This window comes from Rana temporaria, chromosome 2, assembly GCF_905171775.1.
Source record: "Rana temporaria chromosome 2, aRanTem1.1, whole genome shotgun sequence".
Taxonomy (NCBI): Eukaryota; Metazoa; Chordata; class Amphibia; order Anura; family Ranidae; genus Rana; species Rana temporaria.
The window spans coordinates 75,788,414-75,809,351 of NC_053490.1; the positions used below are offsets into that span (position 1 = coordinate 75,788,414).

The following is a 20,938-nucleotide window of genomic DNA, read 5'->3' on the forward strand; positions in this document are numbered from 1 at the left end:
CAATCTGACCTTACAGAGATTAAGAACAGTGCAAAAATAGGATTGCTGTGCACTTTGCTCTTTGCCTTTTTTAAATAATCTTGGAAATTATTCTTCCAATGCAGTGTATGTTCATGCAATTTGTATCTCATCTTTTCTGTAATCTAATCAACAAGGCAGTTACTGTAATTTTATCATTTAGCATTGTGATTGAAGTCTGAAAGCAGTGAAGAGTCACTGTAATGGATTTATTTTTTGCTCTTGATGTTCCAGTAGTCATCAGTGTTTTTTTTTTTTTCTTTTAAGAGTTATTGTCTTTTCAATTTCCAGATGAGTCATTTGGTATTTTGCCCTCTTTATAGAGCCCTTTAATGATTCACAACAGCTTATTAAATTTCTTTGGCTTTGGGGGGTTTGTAGAGAGAGTAGGAGAGTGGGGAGATTCTCTCCTTTCCAATAACAGCAGCATTCTCCCTAACTGATACCTTTGATGTAGCCCTAAGACAGCACCTGCACCTCCCACTGCTGCCTGCAAGACGTCAGGCTTACGCATTAAAAGCATCTGCTTCTGAATCCTGCATCTCACACTGTTCCCTGTATGAACAGCATAGTCTCCAATAACTAATCACTGCCTCTCTTCCACTGTGCCACATCTTCCTTTACTACAAAGCAGCCTTTCTTTTTTTTTTCTGTTTATTGTTGTTTTATTTATTTTTATACTACTTGTCTAATCACAAAAGCCTTATCCATGTTAGAGCTTATAGAAGGTAAGTTCAAAGCCTTATTCTATACAAATAAAAAATCATTATTATCAATACAGTCCAGCTTGGTTGTGAATATCATCTTCTGCAACGTTCTCATTTATCATTTTCATCATTAATTCTGTTACTGCTGATATTGTTTTAGCTTATATTTATTGTTCTTGTTTGAGTATTCAGTATCCAATTCCATGAATGAGTGCAATGAGAGCAAGTCAATGGCTATTGGAAACGTAGCAGTCTTATAATTATTGCACTCAGCAAATGAACTGAGCAGCAGCATAGAGCAACGTCAGCTAATCAGTTCTAGTAGCTAATTAATATTTTATGTCTTTAACATACTTGCTTTATGTTTCAATAATTATTTTTAAGATGTAATTGTACAGTTCAATGAGTACATTGTGTTTTAGGATGCATATGATTTAGGTGGACATGGGTATCCTGTATACTTAGATGATAGGACCTCCTTTAATGTTATTAAGTATATTGTAATTGTATAATAGTGGCCCCTTTACCCTCTAGTCTGGGTAAAGTTACAGGCAAGTTACTGATGCACTTGGCTTTGACAGTTCTATAAATCACTGAAGCTGAACAGCTTTGCAGGCGGCAGTGCTGGCATCCAGACGATTTCATTTGTCCAGAGCGGAGTGTTATGCAGCATTGATTTTGCTGGGATAAAGGCTTAGTATTCTCCTCTTCCCTTTATAGCTGTGCAGACTGCAGTGGTTCTTTTCAATGGAATGATATACAAATGGATGTTTGCTGTAAAATGAATACAATGAAGTCACAATAACACATTCTTGCGCATTCAATAAGTTGAAGGACGTTCTGATAAGGATTGCACATTTTTTACATTAACTCTTTCTTTAAATTTTTTTGCTCAGTCAATGGGACCCCAGGGAGCCAGCTTTCTACTCCTCGCTCTGGGAAGTCGCCAAGCCCATCACCAACCAGCCCGGGAAGCCTGCGCAAACAGAGGGTACAGTTCTCCTTTTTTTCCACTTTTCTGCCTCTCAGTGTCTTTTAATTAGATGACTTTCAGTACATTGCTTCCAGTTGGCACTGTCATGTGTCAGTCAGGAATGTATTCTGCCAGAAGGAGAAGGATCAATTATTCAGTTGGCCTTAATGTGTCACTCAGACATCATATCTTCAGAGGAGATTATATATTACAAGAGTACAAGTGCAATAGACGGGCAAACCATTATACTGTTATGATTTTTTTCGCTTCTTATTCCCAGAAACATAATAAAAATTGCATTAACGCAAGTGCCCGAAACTAATTTATCATCACATGTTATTCATATGTGGATTTTTAGGTAACGATCTGCAATTTATTGATGCTAAAGGACAAATTATCTTACATTTCTAAATTATTTTGTTGCTCATAGAAACAACATTACCATTTTGTTTTTAGTGCAGTATAGGTGTATCAGATGGATGGTCATGTTGCTGTATGTACTTCATTTCTTCTGGTTATTTCAGTTTTCTTCCAAAATCCCAAAAAGATACTATTAAATTAGCTTCTGACTAACATGACCCTAGAGTGACCATGTAAGTGCTTGTATGACTGTGTGCGAAACTGATTAGATTGCATACCCCTCTGGGGTAGGGATTTTGGTTCTATGAGGTCTATATATTGCCTGTATTTAGCAGTATAAAAATATAGGAGATCAATAACAAAAAAGTAGCTGCACTAAATAACTATAAGCCACGCTCCAACTTTCTCTTTCCTCAAGTTGGGTGAAACTCGGCCTTTAAGCTAAGTCCTGCTTCTAACATAGACGTGTTTATTCCAAAATTCTACTAATTGACTATAAGCCACACTCCAACTTTCTCTTTCCTCAAGTTGGGTGAAACTCAGCCTTTAAGCTAAGTCCTGCTTCTAACATAGACGTGTTTATTCCAAAATCCTGGCAGGCAAGCAAAACGACCCAACGCACCTGGACGGTAATGGTTTGGCACAGGTGCAGTGGACCATAAACTTGAGAAATGTGTTTTAGTAAAGCATTTCTGCTTTATTACAGACAGTACAGAACATCTGCCTAAATGCTTCCATTTCACAGGCGAATTATTAAACATTCCTCTTGCATTTTATATAACCTAACACAGTTTTAGTCAAATGTACTTGTTCTTTTCATTGCTAATTAAAGAAGCCTATACTGAGAGAAATACGGAGGATGGCTTGCTGGCCTTCTGAAAATGCTAGTTGCTTGATGGTCTTTAATCTCCATACTTTCGGAATCATGAATTCAGCACACACACACAGCCAAGTGAGGTCAGTCAGAATTCCCGATCTGCATACTTGTTCAAGGTCAATAACTTTCAAAAGCAGAGTTCAGCAATGGCAACCTACATGTTATGTCAGTACTAGTTTGCAGGATGTGAAAGCCCATTTATTGGATCCAGCTGGGAGGCTGGGTTCCTCTTCTCAGTAATGACTGTTCTTTACAACCTCTGTGTTGAGTTTACTTTGATTTGCGTTATGTGTCCGTTGGAATGGAAGTTGCATAATTAACAAGAAAAGTGCGATTAGAGATATGCTGTTAGGAAATAGACAACTGATGAGGATAAAGCATGGTTGCAGAACATACAGTATGGTTAAAATTATATGTGTAGCTATACAAAACAGTTAAACATTTCAGTTAGACCTAAATCCACAAATTTTACTTAGACCTCAAGGGATGTTGCACAAGGAATCTGGTTGTTTAGATAAGTTAACTCTCCAAGCACTGTCAAATCTGCATGGATCTAATCATTCAAATGAATGAAGGCATGAATCTGCTGTTTAGTTACCATGAGCATTTGGTGAACTGGGTACCACTTTGTGTTATTGCTTGTTTGAAATGGTTGTATATTTTTACAGGGGACAACAAAATTATAATAAGTAAAATACATGCAGTCCTTTAGAACTTGAGCATGGGAATTCAGTAAACATGCTAAAATTTCTAAAACAGGGGTCTCCAAACTTTCTAGACACAGGCCACTTTACTGTCCTTCAGGCTTTAGGGAGTGCAGACTGTGGTCAATGGAAGTAGAAAATGCCCTGATGTCTGCGGTAGTAAATAATTCAGCATCGTTGGTTTTAATGGGAGGACTAGTGACTCACTGTTGGTATAACTGCAAGTAGTGGTGCCCCATCATTGGTGTCAATGGGAAGACTAGTGTTCCAAGGGCTAGATAAAGGCAATCAAAATGTTTCATCTGGCTCCCTGGCTGCAGTTTTGAGACAAATGCTCTGAAGCAGGCATCACCAAATGGCAGACCAAGTGAAAATCCTATCTGTACCACGGCCACACAATTTAGTAGCCTGTGTGGACTCCTCTCCTGTGTGTACTCGCCTGCCTGCCACCACTGCTTCTGCTGTTATACTTACAGCAGGACAAAGAGCGAGACGCATGGCAGGTCTGCATGGAGGGGGGGGAGCTTCCCAAATTTTCACATTAACAAGCAGGTTATGGGTTACTAGGACATGAGGCAGTCCTAGAAATCCAAGAAGAGTTGGGTAGCCCCCGCCCTCAGTGCAGACCTGCAGTGCCTCCTTTCCTCTGCTATGCTGTGAGTGTAACAGCAGGAGTGGTGGTGGCAGGCAGGTGAGTACACACAGAAGAGGAGTCCACCCTGCCCTGCCCTCCGCCGTGTTGTGTTACTGTAGGACTGTGAAAGGGGGAGAGCTGTAACTGCAATGGGGACTGTGGTTTAATGAAGGGGCTTTGATTGCAAGGGGGGGCTGTTTTTGGTGGGCTTTGATGTGGGGGGGGTCTGTGATTGCAAAAGGGAGCTCTGATGTAAGGGGGGCTATGATGTAAGAGGAAGGAGCTGTGATGCGGGGTAGCTGTGATGTGGGTGGGGTTGTAATTTCAGGGGGGCTGTGGTGTAGGGGGGTCTTTTATTGGAAGGGGGGCTGTTATGTGAGGAGGGGAGAAGCTGTGATCACAAGGGGGTTGTGATATGAGGAAGGGGGAGTTGTGATGGGAGGGAGGCATCTCTGATTTAAAGGGGGAACAATGATATGAAGAGAGGGGATCTGTGATGTTGGGGTGGACAGTGGCATGAGAGTGTACTGCGATGTAAGGGGGGTCTTTGATTGCTAATGGGACTGTGATGTGAGGAGGGAGGGCTGTGATTACAAGGGAGACTGTGTTGTGAAGGGCATTGGGATGTGAAAGGGAGGGTTATGTGATGAGAAGGGGGCAACAGAGGTCACTGATGTAAAGGGGGTGGGGGGGCTGTGATGTGAAGGATCTGAGTCATAGAACAAAAATGAGATTCAGACCTCTGAAGAAAGAAAATTTTACTGGCCAGACCTCAGATCAGATGGCCCAGTCAGAGATTTTTAAGCCCTAATAAGATCTGCAGGTACCATATTAAGATCCACTAAACTCACAGAGCAAAAGTAGTTAAATCATTAAAACCTGAACTCCGGGATAAATAAATATTGTCTAAACACAAGAGACATGTATTCCTGGATCTTTGTGTGCTTTATGTATTTCTTCTAGATCTGTGCAATAATCCATTGTGAAACGTTACCACTGTTCTCTAGATTCCTTTAACGAAGACCAGTCTTTTCTGCTCTCTCTCATTGTGCAGGGTGATTGGTCTTGTATCCGCCCCTTCCCGTCGTTTTTTGCAGGCAGCCTGTAGTAGATGGACCTGCTGGGTCCCTCCCACCGCTATGCTCTCTGCGCAGACTATTGTGCAGCCCAGCGATGGTGTCACTACTACTGTAGCAAGGTGATATCTGGGTTTGCAAAGGCATTTGGTTCACACAAAGTGGATTTATATTGTTTGTGACTATTGAGGAATATATTTAACTAAAATTGTTTGTGCCCAGGCATAAAAGCTCATATCATTTTGTTTGAAAAATACACGCACTATATCCCAAAATAATAAAGAAAACTTGACTCGTGTTATTAGAGGGTGCCAGATCATAGGTGCTAAATATTTCTATATCTGAAATGTATTTGGAGAATGTAAATATTTTTCCTGCAGTAAACCATTCACGTAAACTACTGTGTCAACCAAAGGATTTTTTTGGATTCTACGTTTTGAATAGAGTGGGGAACACATTTTAGTGATATTTGAATCCCTATTGGGGAGATTTTCCTTTGCTTCCTGTCCCCCGTTACTCTAACAGGAAGGGAAAGTAAATTTCTCTTAAACAAAGACATAAATGAGCCATAGAGCACATTTTTAATGAACGTGAAGAAGGGTAAGAACCCCTGTCAGCTGTTTATTGCAGTCTACGTTTCCACTTCCTGTTCTGGTGATACCTTGGAGGATTTACTAAAGCTGGAGCACTCAGAATCGGGTGCAGTTGTGCATGGTAGCCAATCAGCTTCTAACTCCAGCTTGTTCAGCTTTGGCAATAAAAACTGGAAGCTGATTGGTTTCTTTGCAGAGCTGCACCAGATTTTGCACACTCCGGGCCAGATCCACGAAGCCCGGGCGCAACTTAACTTTTCGGATTTAAGTTACACCGCCGCAATTTTTCCAAGTTAGTGCCCGATCCACAAAGCACTTACCTGGAAATTTGCGGCGGTGTATCCTAAATCCGGCCGGCGCAGGGCGGGCCAATTCAAATGGGGCGAGTCTCATTTTAAATTAGGCGCGCTCCCGCGCCGGACGTACTGCGCATGCTCCGTTTCAGAAATCCCGCCGTGCTTTGCGCGCTGTGACGTAATTTTTTCGAACAGCAACGCGCGTAGCGTAATTCCGTATTCCCGGACGGCTTACGCAAACGAAGTTGATTTTTAAATTTCGACGCGGGAACGACGGCCATACTTTAGACAGCAATACACTTGCTGACTAAAGTTAGGGCAGCAAAAAAAAAGTGTAAATTTGCGACGGGAAACTATACTAGCGGCGACGTAGCGAACACGAAAAACCGTCGTGGATCGCCAGAACTCCTAATTTGCATACCCGACGCTGGTTTACGACGTGAACTCCCCCCAGCGGCGGCCGCGGTACTGCATCCTAAGATCCGACAGTGTAAAACAATTACACATGTCGGATCTTAGGGATATTTATGCGTAACTGATTCTATGAATCAGCCGCATAGATAGAAACAGGGATACGACGGCGTATCAGCAGATACACCTGCGTATCTCTTTTGTGGATCTGGCCCTCCATTTTTAGTAATGAACTCCCCTTATGTTGCAGGGTATAAGAGAGTGACATGAGAAGTCTACTTTATATGGACATAGCATTAACAACCTGACAGGGGTTAGAATTAACTCCCACGTTATCCAAAACTAAAAAAGTTGGAGCTGTGCTTTATGAATTATTCAAATCAATAGAATAGTTATTACATGAGAATTAACTTATTTAGGCCCCTTTCACACATGTGGATCCCGGAAGGATACGTTTTTGGACATTCGCTTGCTCAACAGGGATCGCCCTGTTGATCCCAGCTGAGCCGGTGGATGACTAGTCTGTCTCTGCACACTGTGCAGAGATGGACCAGTCAGATCTCCGCTCTCCTCTATGGGGGATGTTAGTTTTTATCTGATCCAATCCGCCAGACAGATGCAAAATAGGGTTTGCATCCATCCTACTCTAGCAGAGAGGATCGGGGCTGATTGGGTGTGAGCAGACATGTCACCACTGACATCCGACGCTCCATAGAGGTACATGGAGCACCCGTTCAGATCCGCCTGAAAAAACTGACAGGCGGATCTGAACGGTCCGCACGTGTGAAAGGGGCCTTAATGTTATGTTTCTTTTTCAACAAAATAAATACAGTAAATACTGCATCCAGCCCCATTCATGGACGACTTACGCAAACGACGTAAAATATTCAAAATTCTATGCGGGAACGACGTCCATACTTAACATTGGTACGCCGCATGTACGTCACCATATAGCAGGGGTAACTTTACGCCGGGAAAAGCCTAACGTAAACAGCGTATCTGTACTGCGTCTGCCGGGCGTACGTTCGTGAATTCGCGTATCTAGCTGATTTACATATTTCTAGGCGTAAATCAGCGTACACGCCCCTAGCGGGCAGCGTAAATATGCAGTTAAGATCCGACAGGGTAAGAGACTTACGCCAGTCGGATCTAATAGAAATCTATGCGTGACTGATTCTATGAATCAGGTGCATAGATACGACGGCTCAGACTCAGAGATAGGATGGCGTATCTTATAAAAATACGCCGTCGTATCTCCTTTGAGAATCTGGGCCTGAGTGTCCTAAGGAAGTAAGAAGTCCATCTCCAGCTATGCTAGATCAAGAATTTTTGAGCTGATTACTGTTACTGACAGTTTCATGCCATAGCTATGATTATTTTTGCATTAACTTACTAATTGAGTCTTGTATAGTTCTGGCCAGCCCAGTTTAGCACTTAGAGCATTCACTTTTACTGAATGCACACACCCCTGTAATCTGTGTTGACATGCTATTACTAGTTGTTGTTTTTAATGCACAGATCTCTATTGTGCTTTTGGATGACACACTGGAAACATCAAACGCTATGTAAAAGCAAATTCAGTTTCCAGCTTTTATGTTTTCTCAGATTCACCCTGGGCACACAGTGACCCACTGAACAGTACACACTTTTGTTTGAAGTCTCTTGAAAATCTGTACATAAAAATGATCAAGTTAGCCTACTTTTAAAAAGATGTTCACGTTATGTTTTCTTGCCACAAGCAAGGCATACAGCCTGGTTAGAACTCATTTTAAGATATAATGCTGCCTTTGGTTTAAAGTAAACCTATCAACTAATTTAAAATTAAAAGTCCCCTGTAAAATTAAAACCGCGAATGTCTACTGTTATCTTTATTAGCTAGGAAATATTTTATCTGTGCACCTCTTTGAAACTAGTTTTACCTTTCTTTTTTTCTTTTTTTGCTTGGGGATACATTTTTCTTAAGGTGTAAGCCCCATCAACCCACCATCCTCATCTCCAGTAAAATCATCCTTGCTGGCTACTAAGGCATTCTCATTGGAAAGGGACATAGCAGACAGAAGTTCTAATGCCAAAAGACAGGAAAGTCAAGGAAGGTGAAACCACAATCAGGCACACAAAAGAGGCTGTTTTGGCCAACATTAATAATAGCCTTATTACTCTTGGACAGGTAATCATACTTGACATGGGCTTGGATCAATCGAAGCAGAAATAGAGCACACTGGATAGTTCAGGTGAAATCACTTTAATTAGTATAAAATAAAAAATGTCACTTACAATGAAGTGACTTGAACAGGACATAGTACCAAGACAAATCATTCAAAGGAATGCCAAGTCACGTCAACAGATGCTGCAGTGCTCTCAGTCTGGGCAGCCAGCAGTAGATAAGAAGATGGATTCTGGTAGACATTTCTTCAAGAGGAGTGGGGAGAGGAGGCCTTAAAGTAGAACTTCCCTTTTGGATGGAGCTCCGCTTTAACCACTTGTGGACCAGCCGCTGCAGTTGTACTGCGGTAGGTTGGCTCTACTGGGCGAATTGCAGTCATTGTACGTTGGCCCCTTTAAAAGCTCTAGGGGGCATGGGCCTGCAGCCTGACTCCGGAGCCAATGCATGTGGTCAGTGGCCACGATGTCTGCCGGCCACCCACGATCGCCCCACAGAGAGCCAGAATGGGGATCTGTCAATGTAAACAGACAGATCCCCATGTTGACAGGGGAGGAGAGACATATCTGCTCTTCCTAGTGATTAGGAACAGCAATCTCTCTCTTCCTCCAGTTAGTCCCATCCTCTACAGTTAAAAACACCTCCCAGGGAACACATTTAACCCCTTGATCGCCCCTAATGTTAACCCCTTCCCTGCCAGTGACATTTACACAGTAATCAGTGCATTTTTATAGTACTGATCGCTGTATAAATGTTAATGGTTCCAAAAATGTGTCAAAAGTGTCAGATCTGTTGGCCGCAATGTTGCAGTCCTGCTAAAAATCGCAGATCGCTGCCATTACTAGTAAAAAGAAAAAAAGTAATAATAAAAATCCCTTAAATATATTCCCTATTTTGTAGACACTAAAACTTTTGCGCAAACCAATCAATATACACTTATTGCGATTTTTATTACCAAAGATATGTACAAGAATACATATTGGCCTAAACTGATGAAGTTTTTTTATTTATTTATTTTATTTGGGGATATTTCTTTTGGCAAAATGTATAAAAATTTGGGTTTTTTCAAAATTTCACTTTTTTTGTTTATAGTGCAAAAATAAAAACCGCAGAGGTGATCAAACGCCACCAAAAGAAGCTCTATTTGTGGGGGAAAAAAAGAAATAAATTTTATTTTGGTACAACGTCGCACGACCATGCATTTGTCAGTTAAAATTACGCAGTGCCGTATCGCAAAAAATGGCCTGTCATTAAGGGGGAAAATCCTTCCGGTCCTTAAGTGGTTAATGATACACTTTATACTTTTTATATAGTACCATAAGCTCCAGGGGTGCTGTGCAGTAGTACAGGTAATTACATTAATACAGTGACCTTAAGACTAGTACATACAGTTGTTTCTGAAAACACAGCAATAACAAGAAACAGTAGAGAAGGACCTTTTCACAAAAGCTTACAATCTACAGCGCTTTGACATAGAAACAAATGATAATAATGTGAGTAACCTTTATATACAGTGTTAGTGTATGCCTTGGCAGATGAGAAAGCAATAAGGGGCAGAATAACTGTACATTGTATGGTTGTGTAAAGTGGTGGCTTTTGAGGGTGTGCTTGAAGATTTCAAGGAGTAAGGCCTCGTACACACGACCGAGGAACTCGTTGCAAAAGACACATCGTTTTCCTCGACGCTTTCTTTGCGTACACACAGTCGAGACCAAATCTCCTCGTTCTCAAACGCGGTGATGTACAACACATACGACGGCAGGGGAAGTTAGATTCCACTGGCACAACACTTGGCGCTGCTTTTGCTAATCTCATGTTACTGCGTGTTAAGTAAAAGTTTGGTAGGAGATGATTTGCACTTTTCAGACTGTTACAGCGTGACAAATGTGCTATCTCCATTACAAACGCTACTTTTACCGAAGGTGCACTCCCGTATGATACTTTATTCTGAGCATGCGTGGGTTTCTAAGCATACACATGAACGTGTTTCTCATCTAAAACCATCCCGACGAGGAACACGACAAGGAAATTGAGACTCCCGTCGAGGAAAAAGAGAACTTGTTCTCTTTTTTCCTTGTCGAGTTCCTTAACAGTTTTCTCGATGAAAAGCATACACACGACCGTTTTCCTCGGCAAAAAAGCTCTGCCACCAAGTTTCTTGATGGGTTCTGTCAAGGAAAACGGTCGTGTGTTCTCTAAACAGTATATGGGAGAAATTCCAGAGAAAAAGAGAGGCTTGTGGGAGGTTCTTGATATGGTAGTGCAAGAGAATGTTTAAGGTAGAGGAGAGAAGAAGGTCATAAGCTCAGTAAATTAGTGAGGAATTATACTGTATGTAGGGTTCAAATTGCAAAGAGAATTGAGATAGACGTTAGAGAGTAAATATTCTTGGCAAGCTAGTAGAGGGGCTAGCTCAAAGGAGCATTTCAGAATAGAAATGCAACAGCAGCAAATTAAAGGATGGATTAACATGGTACTGGTCTGTTTGTTGGAAGACTACAGAGGAGAGCATTACGAAGTCAAGTATAAGGGGCATGGGAGTATGCGCTGGCAGTTTAGATGTATATGGTGTGGGGAAGGAGAAGAAGCAGATGTATTTTTAAGATGGAGATGAGCGGAGATGGCTAATTACTGCATTTCAGGTGTATAGCAGAGGACAAATATGTTTATCTGGAGGAACTGGATTGATTGTTATTTAGGGTATTGGAATGGAACAAGATGGGGGAGAAAAAACACCAGTTATGTGTGTTCCATACTATGTTTAAGTAAGTGAAAGAATATAAAGCCCAAGACAGGATACATAGTATCAGGAACACAAGATGTAGGTACTCCTGTCAGATAACACTGCCAGGCTCTAAACTTCTCTTCAAACTTCACTGCACTTAAAGGGGTTGTAAAGGTAAAAAACAAAATCCTAAATAGCTTCCTTTACCTTGGTTCAGTCCTCCTTCACTTATCTCATCCTTCCATTTTGCTTTTAAATGTCCTTATTCCTTCTGAGAAATCCCCACTTCCTGTTCTGTCTGTAACTCCACACAGTAATGAGAGGCTTTCTCTCTGGTGTGGAGTGTCGTGCTCGCCCCCTCCCTTGGACTACATGAGAGTCAGGACCCCACTAACACACAGCTCCTTTCTCTATCTGCAACATAGAGAGTGTCCTGACTCTCCCGTAGTTCAAGGGAGGGGGCGAGCACGACACTCCACACCAGGGAGAAAGCCTTGCATTACTGTGTGGAGTTACAGACAGAAGAACAGGAAGTGAGGATTTCTCAGAAGAAATAAGGACATTTAAAAGCAAAATCGAAGGATGAGGTAAGTGAAGGAGGACTGCACTAAGGTAAAGGAAGCTATTTAGGGAAACAAATTGTACCTTTACAACCCTTTTAAGCAATAAGACCTGGTCAAAGACACACCCCAGCCTTTAACTTGACAGTGAAGGAGCAGGATACTAATAAGGTCATCTGCTAGCTTTCTAGTCTTGAGACTCGGTTCCCTACAAGTAATAAAGCGATGACTGGCTCAAATTGCTGACCCTCCCCAGACTCAAATGAAGTGCTGCTGTAAAAGGGATAGCAGACAGCTGATCTAAAATAGATTCAGGTAGTTATGTTATTTGTATCTAAAAATAAATTATGTTATTTTCTAATGGCTGTAACTGGATGAAATGGCATTTTTTATATTTATATTTGGTCTTTAATATGAAGGCATGCTGTATATCTATTATGAAAGTGGAGTAAAGTGTAGTGCTTAAAACATGTGTGTCATAACAATCAACATGGTAAGTATATATGTGAATGGTGATCACAAATATAATGATAAATAAAACACACTGAATGTGACAAAATTAAACAATAAATGAATAGTGTATAAAATTATAGTCCATGTAGTTGCAATCAACCAAATGAATGATAGAAATGCTTAATACATGTATATATCCAAGTATAACATAATACAGTCCAAAGGGATGGATTCCACCAGGTGAAGGTAAAATGATGTAAACATGGAAAACCTCTCTTCTTTAAGTGAGAAATGACCACCACCGGTTGAAAAATGGAGGCTTCCCAGAAAGGGTGGACTTGTGGTGACATATATCACCACAGGTCAAAACAGGCTTGTAAATGCGGTTCTCAATCATGCAAACACAGGGTATGTTGATATACACCTCTAATTGGCTAATGGATAATACTCCGACAGATGGAAGCACATGCGATGAAAAGGGTAGCTCCTCAGCAATATCGCTCCAAAGGATGTCAATAGTAGAAAAAAGTAGGGGAGAAAAGTGGCCACATAGCGTAATCCAGTTTCATAAAAAAGTAAATTTATTTAAAGCAGCAGGTACACTCACATGTAAGCTGTAAAGTCACGCATGTATACAATGGTGAGGCGGCAGTGGAGATGACCCAACGCGTTTCGTGTGAAAACACTTCATCTGGGGTGTATATCTATTATGAAACATACCCATTTAATTAGGAAATCTTAGTAAGCAATTAACATTTGATTATTTTTATTTTTTTTATCTTTAAATAACACAGAAATTAGTGTGCCCCTGCACAAAAAAAAAAACTTTTAATTAAATAAAAAGCTACTGTACCTTTCCATACATTCCATTGCCATTTACAACTGGGTGACATATAAAAAGCTTTTAAGTCCATTTTTGTTTGATCACAGGTTGCTCAGAGATAACTGGACATTAGTGCTTTCCTTGGCAACATAATTCCCACCATTTCATTTTCTACTCTCCTGTTTAATGTATACACTTATCATTGTGTTTGTCGTATGAATTAGGAGCCTAACCATTACAGCGTAACAAAGAACACATCTCATTCTTTTGTTTTTCTTTACAGAAAGCTTGCTCGTTTTATTTCTGTGTAATTATTGGGATAATTGATATGTATATAATTCAACGCAGCAATTAAACAACCATTAGACATTAAAATGCAAAATATCTCCTGCAGTTTAAAGGGCTTCCTTTATAGCTTGTTTTTGGAATGCTGAATATTATATTTATTCATCAGAATAAAATAAAATGCAAAACAGAAACTAAAATACTGTCAGTATAGCTTTCCAACACATTAAAGGCTAACTTCACCTTTTTTGTTCTAAATTCCAGCTCCCCTATGTACCAATATAGCATTAATGCACTTATTTTGCAAAAATAAAACAGCTTTCCATTTATTCTACACACGCTTACCACACTCTTTTCATAGCTGTTTAAACACACTGCTCGATTACTTCTGCCTTACTTCCTGGACAGACTTTAGGTCATGACACAGCAAAGAGTTGACAGCTGACCTTATTAGAACACACCCTGCATCATCCACCCATAGCTAGTCAACTCCTTCCTGTGTCATGACCTAAAGTATGTCCAGGAAGTAAGGCAGAATTAATGGAGCAGTGTTTTTAAACAACTATGAAGAGAGTGAGGTAAACAAGTGTAGAATAAATGGAAAACTTTTATTTTTGCAAAATAAGTACATTAATGCTATATTGGTACATAGGGGAGCTGGAATTTAGAAGAAAAACAGTGGACACAGGTGAATTTAGCCTTTAAGTGTCACAGAACAAGATCATTGTGGTGATGGTGGTGTTGACAGATGTATCAGTGTTAAATGCCAATTCAGGTAATTAGAGTGTGCAGGAAACCATACATTGCTAAAAGTCTTACTGTCATTGGTTAACGTTTTCACCTCCTACATCAGGGTAAAACCTTGAGATGCAGGGAGCAGGTTGCCAAGTGGACTATTTCTACCTGTGTGTGAGCAGTGGTCTCTATAGAACAGTCCAGCCCAAGTCACAGCTAGAGCTCTCAAATCAGCAACGCTAATGCAGTCTTCTAGACCTGACTTAGTGAGGGTGAGCAATGTGGCGTGTTGCACCTCTGCAGAGAGACTGCTGCTCACACACAATCCTTTTTAAAGCCTGCTGCCTGACTTAAATTTGTGAATACTAAATACATTTACTAGTCCTATAGTGGCCATTGGATTAATTTCTGGACAGAATTGATTAGCTATGATATCAGTAATTATTAAAAACCTTAGCAAAACTATTTTGTCTTCTGTGGGAGCTAATTGATGAACAATAATGAGCAGATATACTCACTCTATTTAACATATCGTGGCTTTATGTGCTTTTGTGACAATGGGCCTGATGCCCTTATGATTTAAGTAGACTTCTGTGTGAAATATCATCGCATTACATACATTTTGTGTGACTACTAGCTTAAATATAATTGTGATATGATTAATGATATGCACAGCCCATAGTGCTGATCCTCCATTGGGGAAGGTTGATTTAAAAAAAAAAAATTTTTTATAGAAGCTTATGGTTTTACCCCCCAAGGATACCAGACTGACATACCATGCATTCATGCTGGTATCCCAATGGTGGAAGAACTGGTAACTTAAAACTCCTTATGTAGATTTCGGTCTGCACAGATTGAAGTTGTGGCCCCCAAGAATACCAGACTGGCATACCAGGCATTCAGACTGGTATCACCATGGTGGAAGGACTGGTAACTTACAACCCCTTATGTAGATTCCGGTCTGCACAGATTGGGGTAGCAGTCCAGGATCTTTTTTTATCTGATGTCTCATATCAGGCTACTCTTCTTGATTGTGAAATAAAGGAATATATTTGTACATAAAGTGTCAATATAAAACCACAGCGCTATGAGAATAAATTAATATTCAAATCTAAATATGCAACCACAAGTGTACAATGAGATATCACAATATTAAGTAAATAACTTATAAACTTGTAAACATGCAAAGTAAGTGAAAAAAAGTGTGAGAAAAAGTTCGTGACGCTACAGAATACGTAACGTATTCAAACAAGAAAATTCATGTGACTTCAAGAGTAGTTGATCCACTTTCCAGGACTTCCACCACACCTCAGTGTTCAGTGCTCCAATCCCCCTCACAGTGGACACTCACCACAATCATATGCCTCCCACTCTCGTGTTTGGCTAACGAGCTTGTAATAAGAGTATCTCCAGGGTATCACCAATATATATCCAAATGTTAATTCCGAGAAGTTTCCAAAGTGATAATGCAAAACAAGAGAAAAAATGCACAATAGTGTAAAAACGTAAGACCAGTTTATTAAAACACTCAAATGAACCTTCAAAAGTTGCACTCACAAATCAGAATCACAAAAACAGCTTTGTGTGATAGCAGATCACTGCACACTTCAAACTCCTTAACTGTAGATAATAGTGGTCACGGCGGACCCTCGATTAACCGAATGATCTCACCGCAATCCTTGGCACAGCACACCACCTCAAATGATAACTCCTTCACTCGATAACACAAAAACAGCTGAAAGATGGCTGCAAACACTCCTAGTTGTAACTTGGAACTTCTTTTCTCTCTTTCCTTTTCAAACATGGATTAGGCCACGCCCCGACATGTTTCGACTTCCTGTCTTATTCATGGGTATGGCCAAATCCCCACTTCCCTCTTTTATATATACCTGGGGTTATATAGCAGCGAATCAGAGCAGGGAGTGACGAGACGCCATCCTCTGCTTGTGTGTATCGCTCTATCTGGCAGCGAATACGTCACCGGGTCACGTGCAATGGCGCGTCCAATAGGGTGAAAGCATCGCCGTATCTATGGGCGGGAGCTGTGTATGACGTCTCACTTGTCAGTCCAGCAGCACTGAGCGCAGCCAATCATGCTGCGTATCTCTTGTGACACGTTACCTTGCCGGAAATGATGAGTGAGTGTTGTCTATCGTCAAGGTGCCGCGTTGTCCTAGCAACGGGGGACGCGACCAGCTGGTCACATGCACGTCGCAGCCAATAAACAATTGATCGCAGCAAAAGCCCAGACGGAAGTGCAATGTACATATGGCACATTGGCATATCACACAGCGGTTTACTAATTGTTAAAGAAGGACCTTACTAGCAGATCAGTATTATAATTATTACTTTTTTTGTGTGAGTGTAACAGTAATTTTTCAAAAACTAGGGGGATTTAATCATAAATCAGGGGACGGTCTCTCGAGAGTCCCCATGACCACCAATCCCCAGTTATTACACACTAAAAAAATTATATATAAAATACAATCAATATTTAAAATCAAATATAAAAATTAGCACTATAACTTCGATCTGATATACAAATACCACTACTAGCATTATCTTTAATAAACTAATCTAGACTAAATCAATTCATCAAACACAATGTATACATATACTCACTATTATAAGAGTATTGGGTATCATGCATGTGTATAAGTACACAAACTAACTGCATATAGATTAAAAATACTACTTAATTTAATCAAGGAATGAATGGTTAATGGTGACTATTGATCACAAATGATCCAATAATTCATGGGTGGAACATTTCTGACATCACAATAGTGAAACCATTTAAATAAAAAAACATTTGAATAAACATACAAGATGTATGAAAATATAAACTAGATACCTGACCACATACTGACAATTGCAGAGACAAGGGTTTAACTGGTATCATCCATGCTATTTAGCTAATAGTCCTGCATATCAGTAATATGGTACAGTCCAGATACGAACTATACGACACATTGTATATTGAGGTCAGTGTTCACCTATAACATATATCAATAACACAATTATACAATAAGATCGAAAAAGGAAAAGAAAAAATTGGAGAAATTGAATCTGTCAAGAGTTGTTAATAAAACAATTGAGGTCAACCTCTATGTTTAAACCCCTAGGCTGAAGACATCTAAGCAGGTATATCCACTGGGTTTCGCGTTGTGAGAGGTCCCTAATTCTATTTGAACCCCTCCACCCGAAATATACCACATCAATACCACAGAATTGAATCAAAGATGGATCCTGCTTGTGTCTTTTCTTAAAATGCATTGAGACGCTATGATATTCAAAGCCCTTTTTAATGTTCGCCAAATGTTCAGCGATTCGCACCCTAAGCAATCTCTTTGTCCTCCCCACATAAAGTAGACCACATGGACACCATAATAGATACACCACGTAAGAGGAGTTACATGTGCTAAATTCTTTGATCTCAAACGGACTACCATCGCTTCCTCTTACTTGACATATTCCCCTGTTGTGTATCTTGACTGTTCGACAACATATACACCTTCCACAGGGAAAAAAACCTTTCAAGTCAATTTTAATGGAGGGAGTTGGGGGGTCCAGAATTTTCCGGACAACTTTATCTCCGAAATTTGGTGCCTTTCGGTAGATAAACCGAGGATGATCCGGTATTATAGTACCCAAATGTGTGTCTCTGGCTAGGATGTGCCAGTGTTTACGAAAAATCGTTTCAACATCCTTGTATTGGGAATGAAAGCCTGTTAAAAAACCCCATTGATGCTGGCTGTTAGACTCAACAGATGCCCTCTTCTTTAAACATTGTTCCCTCGGTACTTCTGCTACCTCTCTTATGATGTTATTCAATTTAGCTTCATTGTATCCCTTCTGTACAAATCTCTGTTTCAACAAAGTTGCTTGTTCTAAATAGTCTGATTCCTCAGTACAGTTTCTCCTTACTCTTAGGAACTGTCCTTTCGGGATATTGCTTATCCACGCCGGATGATGTCCACTCCGGATCGACAAGTAGCTGTTACGATCGGTTGTTTTGAAATGTACTTTCGTCTTCAATTTCCCATTTAGATGTTCAATATTGACATCAAGAAAATCTACTGAATTCATACTAATATTGTATTCAAGCTTGATGTTATTCTTATTGTTGTTGAGATCTGTCAGGAACAATCTGAGATCCACCTCCGATCCCTCCCAAATTAGTAAGAGATCGTCGATGAATCTGCGATAAAAGATGAGCTGTTGTCTCTGATTGCAGAAGATATGTCTATCCTCCCACTCCGCCATAAACAGGTTGGCGAGGCTGGGGGCAAACTTAGCCCCCATAGCCACGCCAACCTGTTGCGAGAAGAAAAAGCCATTGAACCAAAAATAGTTGTGCGCCATGCAGAACTCCAGAGCTTGGCCCAAAAATTTCTTTTGGACATGAGGGATGTCATCCCTCCTACTCAATGCCCAGTTTAATGCCAGCGCAGCGTCCTCATGCTGGATTATAGTATAAAGGGACGCTACGTCCGCTGTTACCAATATGATGTTGGACCCAGGATTGATATTTAATAATTCTAAAGATGTTAATAAATCCGTTGTATCTTTCAGGAACGCCCTAGTATTACGAACACTCGGCTGGAGAAACTTATCTAAGTACTCTCCCAACCTAGCAGTCACAGAGCCAATCCCATTTACAATGGGTCGGGCTGGTGGGACTGTTGGGTGTTTATGAATCTTAGGTAACGTGTATATCACTGGAGTCCTGCATACAGAGGGGGCTAAATAAGCCTTTTCTTTGGCATTAAGAGCCTGCGTGCGGTATCCCCAACAAACTAGAGCATCCAATTGCGATTTGTAGTCCTCAGTAGGGTCTGAACCCAATCTTCTGTAGGTCACAGGGTCGCTTAACAGTGTAGTCAATTGATTCAGATAAAACTCTTTATCCATAACGACCACTCCGCCTCCCTTATCTGCAGGGCGGATGATGATCTCCTTGTTGTTTTCAAGGCTTTTTATTCCTTCTTTTATAAATTCAGGGTTCACTTTCTTCTTTTGCGGTAGTTCATCAATATCCTTCAACACCAAATGCTTGAAGACCTCGATGTAATGATTATTCGGGTTTTGGGGATTAAATAGGGATCTGTTTTTTAGGCCGCTATCTATATGTGCTGAGGCGGCAGTACTCTTATAAGATGATTCTGCCGGATGACTCAAGAAGTATTTTTTCATGTTAAGAGTCCTTATAAATTTATGAGTGTCAATGTACAAATTAAACTTGTTCATGACTCTCCTTGGTGCACATTTTAGACCAGTATTAAGTATGTTCAATTCTTTCAAATTCAACTCTACTTTGCTTAAATTAAAGATCCCTGTACTTAGGTTTTCCTCGGTCTTTTCTTTGGATTGCTTTCTCCGTCCGGCCCTACAGCCCCTTCTTCTCTTTGGGGGTAGTCTCCATTCTTGGGGTGAGGATATGGATAACCATTCCTGTCCCCCCCCTTGTTGTGACCATTGTGAGGGGGTCTCTTCGGGGTTACTCCTCTCCCCCTCCCCCTCTGCCCTAAAAAAGGCTGCGGTGGATGATGATAATAATTGGGTGCTGGGTGTGCATACCATTGTTGATATTCTTGTTGAGGATAATACCGACAATGGTTCTGTTCACCCTGTGTGTAATAAGGGCGAGGTGATTGATGACCATGACCATATTGATAATCATCTCTCTCTCGTCTAGGTGCTGCAGGTGATTCGAATTGTGGGCCATACTGTCCACTCCCAGAAGCCTGTGAGTCAGAATTCCGTCTCTGATTAGGCAGTAGATGTTCATTTTTCCTCAGTATGGCTTTACTGGTAGTATGTTTAATCGAATCCTTTTTCTGGCTAACGGTATTTAATTTTTGTGTAGGCTTCACTTCCTCATTACCGTTTTCAGCTCTGGCAGCAATTTGCCAAGCATAAATCTTGTCATTTTTAAAATCCTCGGAGTCTCGGTTATATTTCTTAACCTTTCTCTTCTGTGTCTCCCTATCAGTCTTCTCCAATTTTTTCTTCATGTTCGTATTGAATTCTTTAATCATAGCAGAGTCATTAATTGGTGCTAATTTATCTTGTATGATTTTAATTTTTTCATTGATCAAACTTAATTTTATCTGTTTCCTTTTCAGGACCAGCACCTGTAATTCCATCCCCACTTTGTTAAAGAATTTCTTCCATTCATCCATATATTTAGTCTCATAGAGACCATCCTGGGGAGTCACCTCCCACCTTAAACTCCTAAAAATCAGTCCCTCCTTATTATAGTGCTCGAATGTAAACACATCCCACCAGGCTTTAATTTGTTTTTCTAATAAAATTTCCAGGGTTTTTAAAATCCCTGGATAATCCTCCTCACAGTCTGTCATTTCCTGACTGGTGGAGAAGATCGTGTCAGCACTCAATTGCCTATTCATCAAAAAATTGATAGATTCCATGGCTGCTAGTAGTTAAAAAGTATAGAAAATGTGATGATTGGGGTATCAAAAAACTGCGCCCGAATGATAACCCACTACTGCGCCAGATGGAAAGAAGTTGAAGCGCCTAGCTG

General features: G+C 40.5%; 1 protein-coding gene across 5 annotated transcripts in view; it reads left to right on the forward strand.

Moving 5' to 3' along the window:
* The window catches only part of DCLK1 (doublecortin like kinase 1), a 477,375-nt gene that overhangs the window by 253,059 nt on the left and 203,378 nt on the right, over positions 1–20,938 (forward strand). For 4 of the 5 annotated variants that reach the window (XM_040340400.1, XM_040340401.1, XM_040340404.1 and 1 more), the window contains one exon: positions 1,622–1,716. In XM_040340400.1, coding sequence (XP_040196334.1) covers positions 1,622–1,716 — 95 coding nt within the window. Of the gene's footprint in view, positions 1–393; positions 747–1,621; positions 1,717–20,938 lie in introns of those variants that run through there. The other variant, XM_040340403.1, reaches the window with a different exon arrangement.